The sequence below is a fragment of the Lupinus angustifolius genome, unplaced genomic scaffold (assembly GCF_001865875.1).
Source record: "Lupinus angustifolius cultivar Tanjil unplaced genomic scaffold, LupAngTanjil_v1.0 Scaffold_585, whole genome shotgun sequence".
NCBI classification, from domain to species: Eukaryota; Viridiplantae; Streptophyta; class Magnoliopsida; order Fabales; family Fabaceae; genus Lupinus; species Lupinus angustifolius.
In genome coordinates, this window is record NW_017727920.1 from 1 (window position 1) to 14,160 (window position 14,160).

At 38.4% G+C, this 14,160-nt stretch overlaps 1 protein-coding gene across 1 annotated transcript; it reads left to right on the forward strand.

Annotated features, from left to right (window-relative positions):
- The first annotated feature begins 3,509 nt into the window (after positions 1–3,509).
- Positions 3,510–8,304, forward strand: LOC109341701. The gene is made up of 2 exons (XM_019579649.1): positions 3,510–3,591; positions 7,886–8,304. The coding sequence occupies exons 1-2, from the start codon at positions 3,510–3,512 to the stop codon at positions 8,302–8,304; spliced, it is 501 nt and encodes a 166-aa protein (XP_019435194.1).
- The last annotated feature ends 5,856 nt before the right edge of the window (positions 8,305–14,160 follow it).

Genomic DNA, 14,160 nt, shown 5'->3' on the forward strand with positions numbered 1-14,160 from the left:
TCGCAAGAAAGGTTTTCTTAGGCGATTGAGAGAGTCAAACCAAGATAGTGGGTTCTTGGATTCAAGAAGGGAGTGTCTAAGTGTTGTATTAGAAGTTTGCATGTAACTATACATTAGTGAAGAAAAATCTCCCGAGATCAGAAGGGGAGGTCTGGATGTAGTTTGCAAGTGGAACCATAGACGAACTAGGATAAAATTCCTTGCTACAGGCTTTTTCTATCCTTAATCTCTTTACATTTCAAGTCTTATTATTGCATGATATTGGCTGATATTTTGGATATTGTTAGGTTGCTGTATCTAGTTTAATTCTGTATAAAAATATCTACTTTATCTGTTCTTAAACGTTGGGACTTGCTGTGTATGAAGCCATTCTGCATCTTGATATTTTGTATGTGTTAATCGATTAAGTCATACATTTAATCGATTAACTGGGGCTTTTTCCAGAATAGGGCTTTGGTACAAAAAGTGGTAATTGATAATCGCTACACCTCTTCAACCCCCCTTCTAGGTGTGTTATGTCCACTGATACCTAACAACATCATATTCTCAGATCGGGGGCTTAAGGATTGTCCTTCTTGTTCAACTTACAAGCTTGCTCGTCTGCCTTACCCGGTCATGACGTGTATTCTTGTAGTGGGGTTGAATAGTTGCTCCAAACTAATGGGGTAGTTGGTACTCTATCGTGTCAATAGACACCATTTAATTGGGCTTGATGATAGGTCGTCCTTGGCATGTGCTTATATGGCAGAGAATTTCTTTTTCATGATAATTAATACCCGCTTGTTGGGCTCAAGGTCACTTATCAGGGTTATGAGGTTTTGTTCACTTTTTGATGTGTGGTTGGCGAGAGATATGTGAGTTTGCACATTGTCTTTATGAAGGGGGAATTGGATAACGTGCGTTTGTTTGTGAATCTTTAGATTGCATATTGATGTGTTGCCTAGATCTCTAGGTTACCATAAGATCTTGCTTGAATCGTTTTGTGTGGTTGGGATGAGATCTAACCATGTCTCTTACTTTTCAGCGCATGGATACCTACGCTCATTGTTGGATAAGTGTTTGAGTGTTTTTTGAGTGGCTAAGATGACTTTTGGGGTTTTGAACTGTTGGGGAGTGTTTTCATATTATCTCTATAAAGTCCTTCCTTTCTTATTTGTCTTCCTTTACTTCTTCTCTTACATCGTTTGATTTTTGTGCTGTAGAAGTTGCTTTAGCTTTCGTTGTCTTCAAATTCTCTTTTTCGTCGACACCCTTAGGTAACTTTCTTCCACTTAATTTGCTTTTTCTCTTTCTTTATCATCGTCGTTGTAAAAGGGGGGATTCTTCAAGGGATAGTAGTGTGGAGGTAGTGTTAACTCCTCCTCCTTCCTTTGTCACTTCGTCCTATCGATGTCACCTGTAGAGAGAGTCTCTTGTGTTCCTAGTTGGGTGAAGTGGTTTGTTGGGAGGTACTCCTAGAAATGTTTGATGTGTTTATTTAGCATGAGGCTTGATCGGACGCAAAAAATGAGTAGGAGGCTTGATGATCTAACTAGTTGGGGTGGGGCGACGAGGGCCTCATTTGGAGTGGTTACGCAAGATGGGGGAATTATTGTCCTTTGAATTTGAAAATTATTCTGGTGTCAGGTCTATGATAGCGCACTGGTTTGCTCCATGTACTTGACTATTTAGGATACCTCCAAGGTATGATCCACCGAAGGATCGACTTGCTTGGATAGATCGAGAAGCATTAGGGACCTGGTCCGAGCTGGAGATCAGACAGCATCCAAACTCACTGTTGAGGAGGGAACTTCTGAGAAGTTCGCCTTGTTTGCTCCAAAAGGGGATAAGAGGATATGTACTAGTTACTCAGAAGAGTACAAGGGTAGCGTCTCGTTGTACATGTATGTCGTGTATATTAAGAAACAAAAACTCTCTTCCTTTGGATGAGTGGAGCATGTCAGTCTTAGCCCACCTCCGTTTGGATCCTTCTCAACTTCATCCAAATGCTTGGGGATTTACTTAGGCTTTTCCTCTTGTCTGTGAGGTTCTTGGCCGTCCTTGTAGTCTCCATTTTTTCTTTTGGATGTTTCGGATGATGCACAATACTAACAAGGATGAGAAGAAGGTGGGTCGTTGGGGCTACACCTGCCTTTGATATGGCATTTTTTAGACACTCTTACAATCGTTTGACTCTTCGGTTAAGTGTTGGAAGAACTTCCTCCGGTAGAATCCGTGGAGAGCTTGGATCAACTTCTAGGCTGAATGCTACCGCGCGATTTATTTTTTCTTGGAACACAAATCATCACCAAAGGAATTTTAAGCGATATAGTTATTATGAGAAGGTCCTTACGGATGAGAAACGAGTCTTCATTGGAGAGATAAAGGAGCTCATCGGGGGTGGGGTGACATTTCCATGTGCTCAATTGGTCATGGGTGACTCAACCTTTTGGGAAGTTGTGGGTAGGTCTCGTATTATTTATATTTCTGTTTTTCCATCTTTGCCAGCTTGTACTGATCTTTCTTCTTTTTTGTTGTAGCACAATTGGCCACCAAGAAGATGAGTGACCCTAAAGAGATCAAGAAGTTGATGCAAAATACTGCTATTTAGGTTGAGCCTATAAGCTGTCTGGTAAGTCGAGGAATATCCTTCCAGCTAAGCATTAACGGGGTCCTCCTCCACCACCCTTCTTCTTTGAGAAAGGTGCGAGTAGTTCTAGATCCGACATTTCTAGCCCAATTGTCGAGTCTCAACCAGCTAGTGTTCTTCTCTCTCCTTCATTCGATGCTTCTCAAGCTCCGCTTCCTCCACCTGCTTATCCTTATATTGCATGGTTGTCCCTTCCGGACTCCTCTTCAAGCAAAGGGAAGCTAAGTAGTTCTTCTCTGGTACTCGGGCTCTGGATCTAGATAAGTACTTCATACCCCTTGAGATTGATGAGTTGATGGTCACCCCCAAGGCTAAGTCGGTCTGTGACAACATTGCGTTGGACCGAATGCTCAAATATATCAAGAAGTGCTCTATAATGGTTGCTTGTTCGTTGATGTATGTAAGCATATATTGGGTGCTAGAGGCCCAGGGCGTGAGTATGATCAGCGAGGATCATTCAGCCCAGTTGAAGCATTGTGAAGAGGATCATGCTATAGAGATCTAGGAGTTCATGGCTCAATTGGTGGCTGCTCAAAAGGAGATCACTGAAATGGCTTCCAAGTTGGGGTCGTTAGATGGCTAGTTGAATACGCTTGAGGGAAGAAAGCCCGTCTGATGGCTATAGTGTCTAAGGCCTCATCTCGAGCTAAGGAGAATGTCTGTATGAAGGCCAAGTTGTTAGAAGCCTTTTCTCGAGTTGAGTCGTTAAATGAGGGTCTAATTCACAGGCAAGGGTGATGGTCAAGGTCAAGGGAGATCTTGCTGCTGCCGAGGGGAAGGTGAAGACCTTAGAGGAGTAATCTGTTAGTGCCACTTCTTTTGGTTGGGACAATGCTAGACACTAGATCTGACTAGTGTACTTGGATGAGGTTTGTCCTGGATGTCTGCCAATGGGTTTGTTGAAGATGGTGAGTTGCGGCTGGAGGGGCCTGATGGGTCTATTGTTAAGTTGCCATTTCTCGGTAGTGATGTGTAAGGGTAGTCTTCTTGTTGGGTTGGGTATCCAGCTACTACCGTGTAATAATTGTAAGGAAGTTGTAACCTTCTTGCTATACAATTAAAGCGATCTTGGCTTCTTCTTCTTCTTATGTATCGTTTATCTTTCCTTTGCATGGTCTGGTTAGAATTGTGTTATGTTGTTGTGTTTAATAGTGATGACCATAGTGGTCAGATTCAATGTTCTATGCGTGAGCCATGCTAGTCCAATGAGGAATTCTTGAGAGATCCTTGTCTGGGGAGGAGTGTCTGGTGAAAGTAGTGTTCACGTATGGGACGAATTGGTTGAATATGGCTTGCGATTCCACGAGTTGAAATCATCGGCCAAGGGGAACATGGTTCATACCTTCAGGGATTTTGTTGATGAATACATATCGACTAAAGGGAGCATGGCTCGCACGCAGGGGGGTTGAAATCATTGGCCAATGGTAAAATGGTTTGTACCCTAAGGATTTTGTCGATGAAGACCTATCGGCCAAGAGGAGCATGGCTCGCGTGTAAGGGTGTTGGAATCACTAGCCAAGGGGAACATGGTTCGTAGCTTGGGGGATTTTTTTGATGAAGAACTACGGGTCAAGGGGAGCATGACTCGCGCACAAGGCATGTTGAAATCTCCGGCCAAGGGGAACATGGTTCACACCTTGGGGGATTTTACTGATGAAGTCTTGTTATGTCATACAAGGGAGAATCCAGGAGATGAATAATACTTCATCTTTCATTAATAGTTTTCTTGATTAAATTGAGTTGCCTGTAGTAGGAGTCTAGGTTATGCAGTCTAAGGTGACAGCTCTGTGCAGGTGGTGTAGCATAGTGATAGTAGGGGTGAGCCATGTGTTGTTCTTTTGTGGATACGACGCTTCTTCATGTTGCCTGGTCTCTTAAGGATTATCCTTCTTGTCCGACTTACAAGTTTCCACGTCTGCCTTGCCCGATCATGACACATAATCTTGTAGTGGGGTGGAACATCTTCCGTAGACTTGTCATGTGGTACTTGAGGTAACGGTTGACATGATATTTGTTCTTTACAACTTCCTTAGTTCCCTACTTCTTGTGGAACACATCTCAAACCTCCTTAGCAGACTTGTTTGTGACTAGTAGTCATATACATCATCAAACATCTCATTAAGGATGAAATTCTTGCATATAAATCATTCTCCATCCAAATAGACAAATTCTTATTTTATTTATCCTTGCCAGTTGCAGACTCAATGACCATTTAATTTTCATATGACTAAACATAAGTGATTTTTTTTTCATTTTGAGGAAGAACATTATTTACAGATTCCATATTTTAAATGATTTCCCTAAATACTAACGGGGTTTGTTCATGTCAAGTCTAGTAGGAACATACACATTATTTGTTGAGAATAAACAAACAATCAAATAGTAAAAGAGAATTGAGAGGAGAGAGAATAACACAATGAATTTGGTAACGAGGTTATGCCAATTGGGCCTACGCCCCCAAGAGAGTTGAGAGGGTACGAATATGTATTAGAGAATAAACATTTATGTTTGTGGCTATTGTTGTTCTTCTCATTAGGTTTACATAAAACATAAATATATAGCCCTCTACTTCAAACCATTTACATCAACCCAAACTCATAACTTGTATTGTTGTTATATAGAGAAATGTCTGATCTAGTGGAATATGAGTCATTGCATTACTATATCCACCTTGGCGAATAGTCTAGCGTTAGTGAATCTTTAGAAACTTGCGCAATGCCAGAAATTGTCTATGGTAACTAGCTTGGTTAACATATCAACTACATTTTTTGAAGTTGATTCTTTTACAATAATATATCCACACAAGCCATTAACTTTATGATCTTGTTAAATCTCGCATCGATGTGTATGGTCTTATCATGATACACCTAGTTTTTTCAAAGAACATAGCACTCTGGTTGTCTTAATACACCAGAACTCCACTTTGCCTGTCGCACCCTAATTTTTGTTTGCATGACCTCATTAGAGTCACCACTACATTTTTTCTTGTAATTAATGTAGAAAAATATTTTGGCCCAATCGCATTGGGCCTTGGACTTTGATATCCTGGTTCGGGAGTCGATTACACACTAGGTAATGTATTAGCACCCTAGTTGCCCGTTTGAACGGTACCCTACTATATTACATGGATTATTAATTGTGTTATTATTATATTTTTACCAAAAAAAATTATTTTATTATTATGTCTGGCAAGAGTGATCTTGGTCCTACGTATACATTTTTGGGAATCAAGAATACGTAGTTCTTTGGATAGAAAAAAGGTTTGTTGGTTGGGTTAATTTTATCTCTAAAAAATAGTAAAGTTTAAATTATTTTTAAACAAAAAGATATGGGTGAAGCATAGCCCTTACGTCCGCTACTACATCTCGTATTAAAACATGTATAGCAAATTCCTAAATTTTCTTTATTTGAAAATCCCTTTTAAAAAAAATATGAGTGTAGCATAACCCTTACGTCCGATACCTCATCTTATATTAAAACTTAGTTAAGAAATTCTAAATTTTTTGTTTTTTATTTAATTTTTTTAAATATGAGCGAAGTATAGCCCTTACGTCTGATACCGCAACTCATATTAAAACTTGATGAAAAAAATTATATTTTTTATTTATTTTATTTTTCTTAACAAAAGGTTATTTTTTTTGGGATGTAGAGATATACTTAATCATATTTCACATAGCTTTTTATTCAAGGATTTTTATTTTTTACATAATTATAAAACAAATGAGATTTCAAAATAAATGAGCAAATAATCTCATTCTCACAATTTATTTATTTTTATAGCATACAATATGTACATGTTGATTTACACCTTGTATAATTTAGTTACTATTACATACGATTTTTATTCTCACATGAAACTCTTTACTTTTTTATATAATTATAAGACAAATGAGACTTCAAAATAAATTAGCAAATAATCAAGTTTCATACTTTGTTCATTTTATATAGTAATTGTACATATTCATCCAAAATAAATTAGAATTTGATGTGATTTATTTATCCTTACAAAAGTTCCAAATAAAAATAAATTATAATGCAGATTAACGATCACTATAATTGATTTTTGTTACTTTTTTATTATCAAAATATTTTTCAATGCATAAGATACACATGAACATAAATAAAATTCTCTCTCTTACTTTTCAATGCAATTTTGTTTCACTCCCTAACTTTTTCTTTCAGCCGTGTATTCCCCTCCTTTCTTGAGAGTGTGACTCTCTTTTTATAGCCAAGGTGTGTGCAACTAATACAGAATAATATCAATTAATTCATAGGATAGTATTTGATTTTCTTAATATTTCCTAATTATGAGGTGATTTCTATCCTTATTTAATATCATTTATGCACATGGCTATATTGTTATTCACTCCTTTAATTCCATGATTCTACTACAAATTACTCACATGGCCCACTCTAAAAAATGAAACAAATCTTTGTAAATTAAGGCAATTAACATGTGATTTTATCAATCTTTTCAATACAAGATTTGCAAAAACTAATCAAGCAAGATCTTATTATTATTTGAAATTTCATTAACTTGCATTTGGGTATTGTTTTGTTTTTTGGATACTTTTCATAAAAAAATGTTATGACCAAAAATCCTTAAGAAGCCTAAATTTATTTATTTATTTATTTTACTATAAAAAACCCTCATAAAAACTTTATTTTTGTCGAGTCGTAATATATTTTCTTTACAAATCCATGAATGTAAACGTTTTTATTTTTTAATAGGAATTGATTGTTGCTAATAAGTGACCATTAAGTTACTAAAAAATCATTTTTGAATTTCCTCTAAATAAAAAACGAAAATGGATTAAATATATGTCATTATTGGGTCATTGATCATCCATTAAATATTCATATCACCCTCATCTCTTTATTTTCGGAAACAATTTTCTTTGGAGAAAATAAAACTCCTTAAATGCTAATGAATTCAGTTATTTGATTTGGTTCCTCCCTTTTTTAAAATTGATTCATGCAATCTAATCAAACCCACATAAAATCTATATTTGATTTGATGAAATTTGCATTCAAAAATATTTATGGAAATTTGGGTTTTTAAAGTATTCTTGGGCCGGACAAAATTGAGTGTTCACAGCTATCCCTCTTTGCTTGTTGCTTATAAGGTAGAGTACAAACCGAGGTTTGGGTGCTATCATGATAAGTAACTAGTAAAGAAATAAACACTAATTTTGTCAAGGTCCAAAAAGACTTTATGTTGTGGTGATATGGACTAAAGTCTAACCAAGAATGTAGGTTTGTGTGCTGCCAAAACTTGGGGAAAAGGTGAAGCTAAGGATGTAGGTTTGTGTGCTACCGAAACTTGGAAACACAAAGATAAATCCAAGGACGCAAGTTTATGTACTGCCAAAACTTGGGGAAAAGGTGAAGCCAAGAACACAGGTTTGTGTGCTTCCGGAACTTGGAGACCCAAAGATAAAGCCAAGGACGCAGGTTTGTGTACTGCCAAAACTTGGGGAAAATGTGAAGCCAAGGATGCAGGTTTGTGTGCTGTCGAAACTTGGAGACCCAAAGATAAAGCCAAGGACGCAGGTTTGTGTACTGCCGAAACTTGGGGAAAATGTGAAGCCAAGGACACAGGTTTGTGTGCTGCTGGAACTTGGAGACCCAAAGATAAAGCCAACGATGCAGGTTTGTGTGCTGTTGAAATTTAGGGAAAAAGTGATGCCAAGGACGCAGGTTTGTCTGCTCTCGAAACTTGGAGACCCAAAGATAAAACCAAGGACGCAGGTTTGTGTATTGTCGAAACTTGGGGAAAAGGTGAAGCCAAGGACGCATGTTTGTGTGCTGTAGAAACTTGGAGACCCAAAGATAATGCTAAGGACGTAGGTTTGTGTACTGCCGAAACCTAGGGAAAAGACGAAGCCAAGGATACAGGTTTGTGTGCTGCCGAAACTTGGAGACCCAAAGTTGAAGCCAAGGATGCAAGTTTGTGTACGGTCGAAACTTGGGGAAAATGTGAAGCCAAGGATGGAGGTTTGTGTACTACCGAAACTTGGGAAAAAGGTTTGAATGTTTGTCTATTTGCTCTTTTTTTTTTGAATATTGTATGATATGAATGTTCATGTTGAAATTTGTTTCTTGTCCATTTGATATTTCTCGTATGAATGTTGTATGATATGAATGCTCATGTTATGTATTTCTAAATTTTATCCTTTAGGATAGATTTTTAACTTTTGCAGTCATTGCTCTGTCACATACTCCACACCTGACCAATCAAAACGATTTAGCCTCATTGGAGATTGTCGTTGGTGGTGGAGATTGTTTTGATATCATCCTTATCTTTTTAGAGGATAGTCACACACTCATTTTTTTTTTTGCAAGGGTACATTTTCTAAACACTGATTTGATTGACATATTTAAATTTTGCAAGATAATACAAGGAAAAAATGATGCAACAAACTTATTTCATATATCAATCAAGATAAGTACAAAGCCTGTATTTGGATTTCAGGCTGAAACAATGCACAATGGTTTTGAAGAAAACCCATGTTAGTTTGCCTTAATACATTCCATGAGTACCCTGAAATTTCCCCAGCACCTCATAGTGAACTATGCTCAAAGATTGCCCCAGTTCCCAAGGTGAACTCTGCTTGTTTCCTAAAAATTGCCCCCGGTTTACAGACCATGTATGATGAATTTGCCTTCTAGTCCTCTGATATATCCTTCTCTTCCATCTCGAGTATCATCCATACCTTTGCCCCAGTGTCCGCTTTATGCTTTTTGAGACACTTTCCATTTGTGTCCCTAAATTTTGCTTAGGCCGCCCTTTTGGGTTTTCGACCTAACGAGTTTCATCACTTTCTATTTTCTGTATTCATTTTTAGAGTATTTTTGTATTGATCACGACATGCAAATGATGATTTTGAGTTTTCTTTGGAGTCAGTTTTCTTTAATCCGACATAAATCTTAGACATATCAATCTTCTACAAGGACTTTTTGAGCTTGTACTAGGGCCTGGCTAACTTTGGGCTCGAAAGACAAAGGTATAAGGTTAAAAAATGTGTTTCCCACCATCCATCTTCTCTTCCTCCTTTTCCTATTTCCAAATTTTTACTATTGTCGCCTTTAGTTATGACGCGAGAATGACATGTTTATTTATTTGGTGTCCACTTTTCTTTGCCCTAACTTTTGCCTACGACCTTTATTTCTTAGGGGGCCTTTTATGCTTCTCTATTGCCGCACTTTTAATATGATAAGTTGGAAAAGTTCCCTTCCCCCGAGGTATAATTCTTTGTGGTTTTTTAGAAACAAACTTCTTTCCTCGCTTCCTGGCTCAGAGGGGTCACTAGGGGTATCTTCGATAGTGTTTGGGTAATAACAAGGAAGCCTTGTGTCCTTAGAAAGATATGTCTAAGCATTTATACCATACGAATTTCTTTGTTACATCATTCTCCTTAAAATGCAAAGGTATGCATGGGTGTGTGTGATCAATACACTAATACTCTTATTTTTGCTTTTTTCCATTTCTTTTCTTTTCTTTTTGTTTTATTTTGTTTTTTTTTCTTCTTTTTTTTTTGTTTTTTTTTTTGGAAAGGTCTCTTATGCATAATACTTCTTCACAACATCAGAATTTATGGAAAGGGGTAGGTCATTTCCATCCATAGTGGCTAGTATTAGTGCTCCTCCTGAGAATGCCTTATTTACCATGAATGGACCTTCGTAGTTTGGGGTCCACTTTCCTCTATTGTCTCTTTGGATGGGGAGTATCTTTTTAAACATCAGGTCTCCTTCTTGAAAGTATCATGGACGGACCTTTTCCCCAAATACTCTCATGAGTCGTCTTTGGTATAACTAACCATGGCATATTGCAACCAACCTCTTACCATCTATCATATTTAGGTGACCATACCGAGCTTGAACCCACTCTGATTCTTCTAACCCCGACTCTGCCATAATTCATAGGGAAGGAATCTCCACTTCGACGGGGAGGACTGCCTCCATCCTGTACACTAATGAGTATGGTGTTGCCCCGGTCGAGGTGTGGACTGAAGTGCGATACCCGTCTAGAGCGAAAGGTAACATTTCATGCCAGTCCTTAAAGGTTATTACTATCTTCTGAATAATCTTCTTGATGTTCTTATTTGCCGCCTCTATTGCCCCATTCTTCTTAGGGCGATAAGGTGAGGAAGTGTGATGCTTGTTTTTGAGTTCATTACACATCTCTATCGTCATCTTATTATTCAGGTTAGTGGCGTTGTCTGTAATGATTTTACTGGGTAACCCATATCTGCATACCAACTCCTTCTTGACAAATCTAAGTACAACTTTCCTGGTCACACTAACATATGAACATGCTTCAACCCATTTAGTGAGTTAGTCGATTTCCACGAGAAGGAAGCGATGTCCATTAGAGGATTTTGGTTCGATTGGCCCGATCACATCCATTCCCCAATGGAGAATGGCCAGGGTGCTGATAGGACATTGAGGGGGTTTGGTGGAGCATTTAATTTGTCTGCGTATATTTGGCATTTATGGCACTTCCTCACATAAGCGCAACAGTCTGTCTCCATTGTCAACCAAAAATATCCCGCTCTTAAGATCTTTTGAGTCATAGCGTGCCCATTTGCATGTGTTCCAAATGATCCTTCATGGACATCCTTCAGTATCATCTCTGCTTCTTTCTCTTCCACACATCTAAGAAGTACCATGTCGTGATTCCTTTTGTAAAGAACGTCCCCATCCAGGAAGAAACTCATGGCTAACCTTTTTAATGTTCTTTTGTCAGTCTTAGAGGCCTCTTGAGGGTATTCCTTTTTCTGGATGTATTTGTTGATGTCATGGTACTAGGGTTTTCCATCTTTGCTCATTCCGATAGCACATCAATTAACTGGTTGAGCTCTACTTTCTATTCTTATGAGGGGTTGATCATCCCCATTTATGTGAAACATTGAAGCAAGTGTGCATAAGGCATCAACTAGCTTATTATCATCTCGTGGGATATGGTAGAAGCTGATCTGTTCAAATTGCTCCATCATTTTTTGTATGTACTCTTTGTATGGTACCAGCTTGCCATCTCGAGTTTCCCATTCTCCTTTCAGTTGGTGGATTACTAAGGGAGAATCTCCGAAGACTTCTAGTATTTTAACCTTTCTTTCCAAAGCTGCCTATAAACCCAAAGCACACGCCTCATACTCAGCTATGTTGTTGGTGCAGTCAAAACATAAATGGGCAGTGATAGGAGTAAAGTTGTTTTCTGGAGAAACCAATACCACTCCTACCCCGTGTCCTAGTGCATTGGATGCTCCATCAAAAACTAGTGTCCATACTTCTTTCGTTTGTTGACTTTCATGATGAAAGATTCATAATATTCTCATATGGGAACTCTTGGTGCATTAACCAATGCCTCTCAATGGGCTGATTAGCAAGGTAATCTGCAAGAACATTGCCTTTGATTGCCTTCTGTGTCATATACACTATATCATACTCTGATAACAAGACTTGCCACCTAGCGATTGTCCCTGTTAATATGGGTCTTTTAAAGATGTATTTGATGGGGTCCATTTTGGAAATCTACTAGGTTATATGGCATAACATGTATTGCCTCAGACGTCAGGATTCCCAAGCCAGCGCACAACAGGTGCGTTCCAACAACGATTATCTTGTTTCACATTCGGTGAACTTCTTGCTTAAATAGTATATGGCCTACTCCTTCCTGCGTGACTCATCATGTTAAGCTAGAAGACACCCCATAGAATCATCCAATACTGTTAGATACATTAGCAGGGGTCGTCCAGGTAATAGAGGCATCAATATTAGGGGACTTGTCAAATACTGCTTTATGCTTTCGAAGATTCTTTGGCAGTCATCGTTGCACTTTACGGTTGGTTCTTTCTCAACAACTTGAAGATGGGTTCACATGTGGTGGTCAACTAGGAAATGAATCTGGATATGTAGTTTAGTCGTCCTAGGAAACCACCGAATTCTTTCTCCGTTCGGGGGGCTGACATCTCGATAATTGCTTTTACTTTCTCAAGGTCAACTTCAATCCCCTTTTGGATGACAATGAAGCCGAGAAATCGAACTGATTTGATTCCAAAGCTACATTTTGTAGGATTTAGTTTAAGACTATATTTCATGAGTCGTTCGAAAAGCTTTCGCAAATTCACTACATGCTCCTCTTCTACCTTAGACTTGCATATAATATCATCCACATAGACTTCTATTTCCTTGTGCATCATGTCATGGAAAAGAGTCACCATGGCTCTCTGGTATGTGGCCATGGCATTTTTTAGTCCAAAAGGAATGACTTTATAGAAAAATGTCCCATACGGGTGATAACCAGCATATCCATCCATGAAAGAGAAAATAGCATGGTCTGAAGTGTTGTCGACCAAGACATCTATGTGGGGTATGGAAAGTCATCCTTAGAGCTAGCTTTGTTCAAATCTCGATAGTCCACACAGATCCTAAGCTTGCCCCCTTCTTTGATACCGCTACAATGTTAGCTACCCACCTAGGATATGTTGAGACTTTTACGAACTAGGCTTATAACCATTTTTCGACCTCTTATTTTACCCTCAAGGAGATCTCTGGTCTCATTCTTCGCAACTTTTTCTTGAATTCGGGCATGTCGCTATACGACCAGGCAAAGACATCCTTGAATTCATGTAGAAGTTGGACAATCTTTTCATGTTCTTCCTTTTTTATTAGGGTACCCACTTTTACCTCCTTATTATCATATTCTGTTCCCAGATTTATCAATTGAGTAGGTTCCTCATGTGGCTCAATTTCTCTGGACTCTTGTTCAACTAACTTTAATAGCTCGGGTGGGGCTTCCCACTCTTCATTAATGTCTTCCTCATTGATTAAACTGACCACATGATCATGACTGTATGAGTGGCTAGTCACATGGTCATTATTTATGGGGTTGTCATTGGATCTGCATTGGGGTGGATGGTATGATTAGTTTTTTATTTTGGTTTCATTATTTTTTCATTTTTCTTTTCGCTTGTTTGGGGTAATGTGTGTGTGTGAGGCATAAAAAATACATAGAGAGAGAAAATGAGACATGATATATGAAATTTATTTATTGAATTTATTGATTGTACTATCTATACAAGTAGATGGTTAAGAAACAAAACGAGATGAAAAGCATGTCAACATCACTAGGTATCGCTAGCACTTTTATTACATGTTTTTATAAAATACTTGTGGTGACATATCCTCCTCTATCTAGTTTCCGAGCATAATGTCGGGAGGGTATTGCACCACATAATCAATCAGGTCTTCTGGATCATTGTCCTCCACCATAGCAATCGTCCCAAATGCAAACGCGACAGTGATGAAGGTCTCACTAACGTGCGAGATGAGAATACCCCTAACCATATATTTGAATTCCCCCTATCTAGCCGATATTTTCTTCCTTTTTGCTTCAACAATTCTTTCCCAATCCTTCCAAGTAGGCTTGTAGCCTAAGCCATACAACCCCTTTATGCCTTGTAGCACCACCGTGTTTTCAATTCCTTGGCCAAACTTTCCAAGCCCTTTTTCCGGGTTGGTAACCCTTA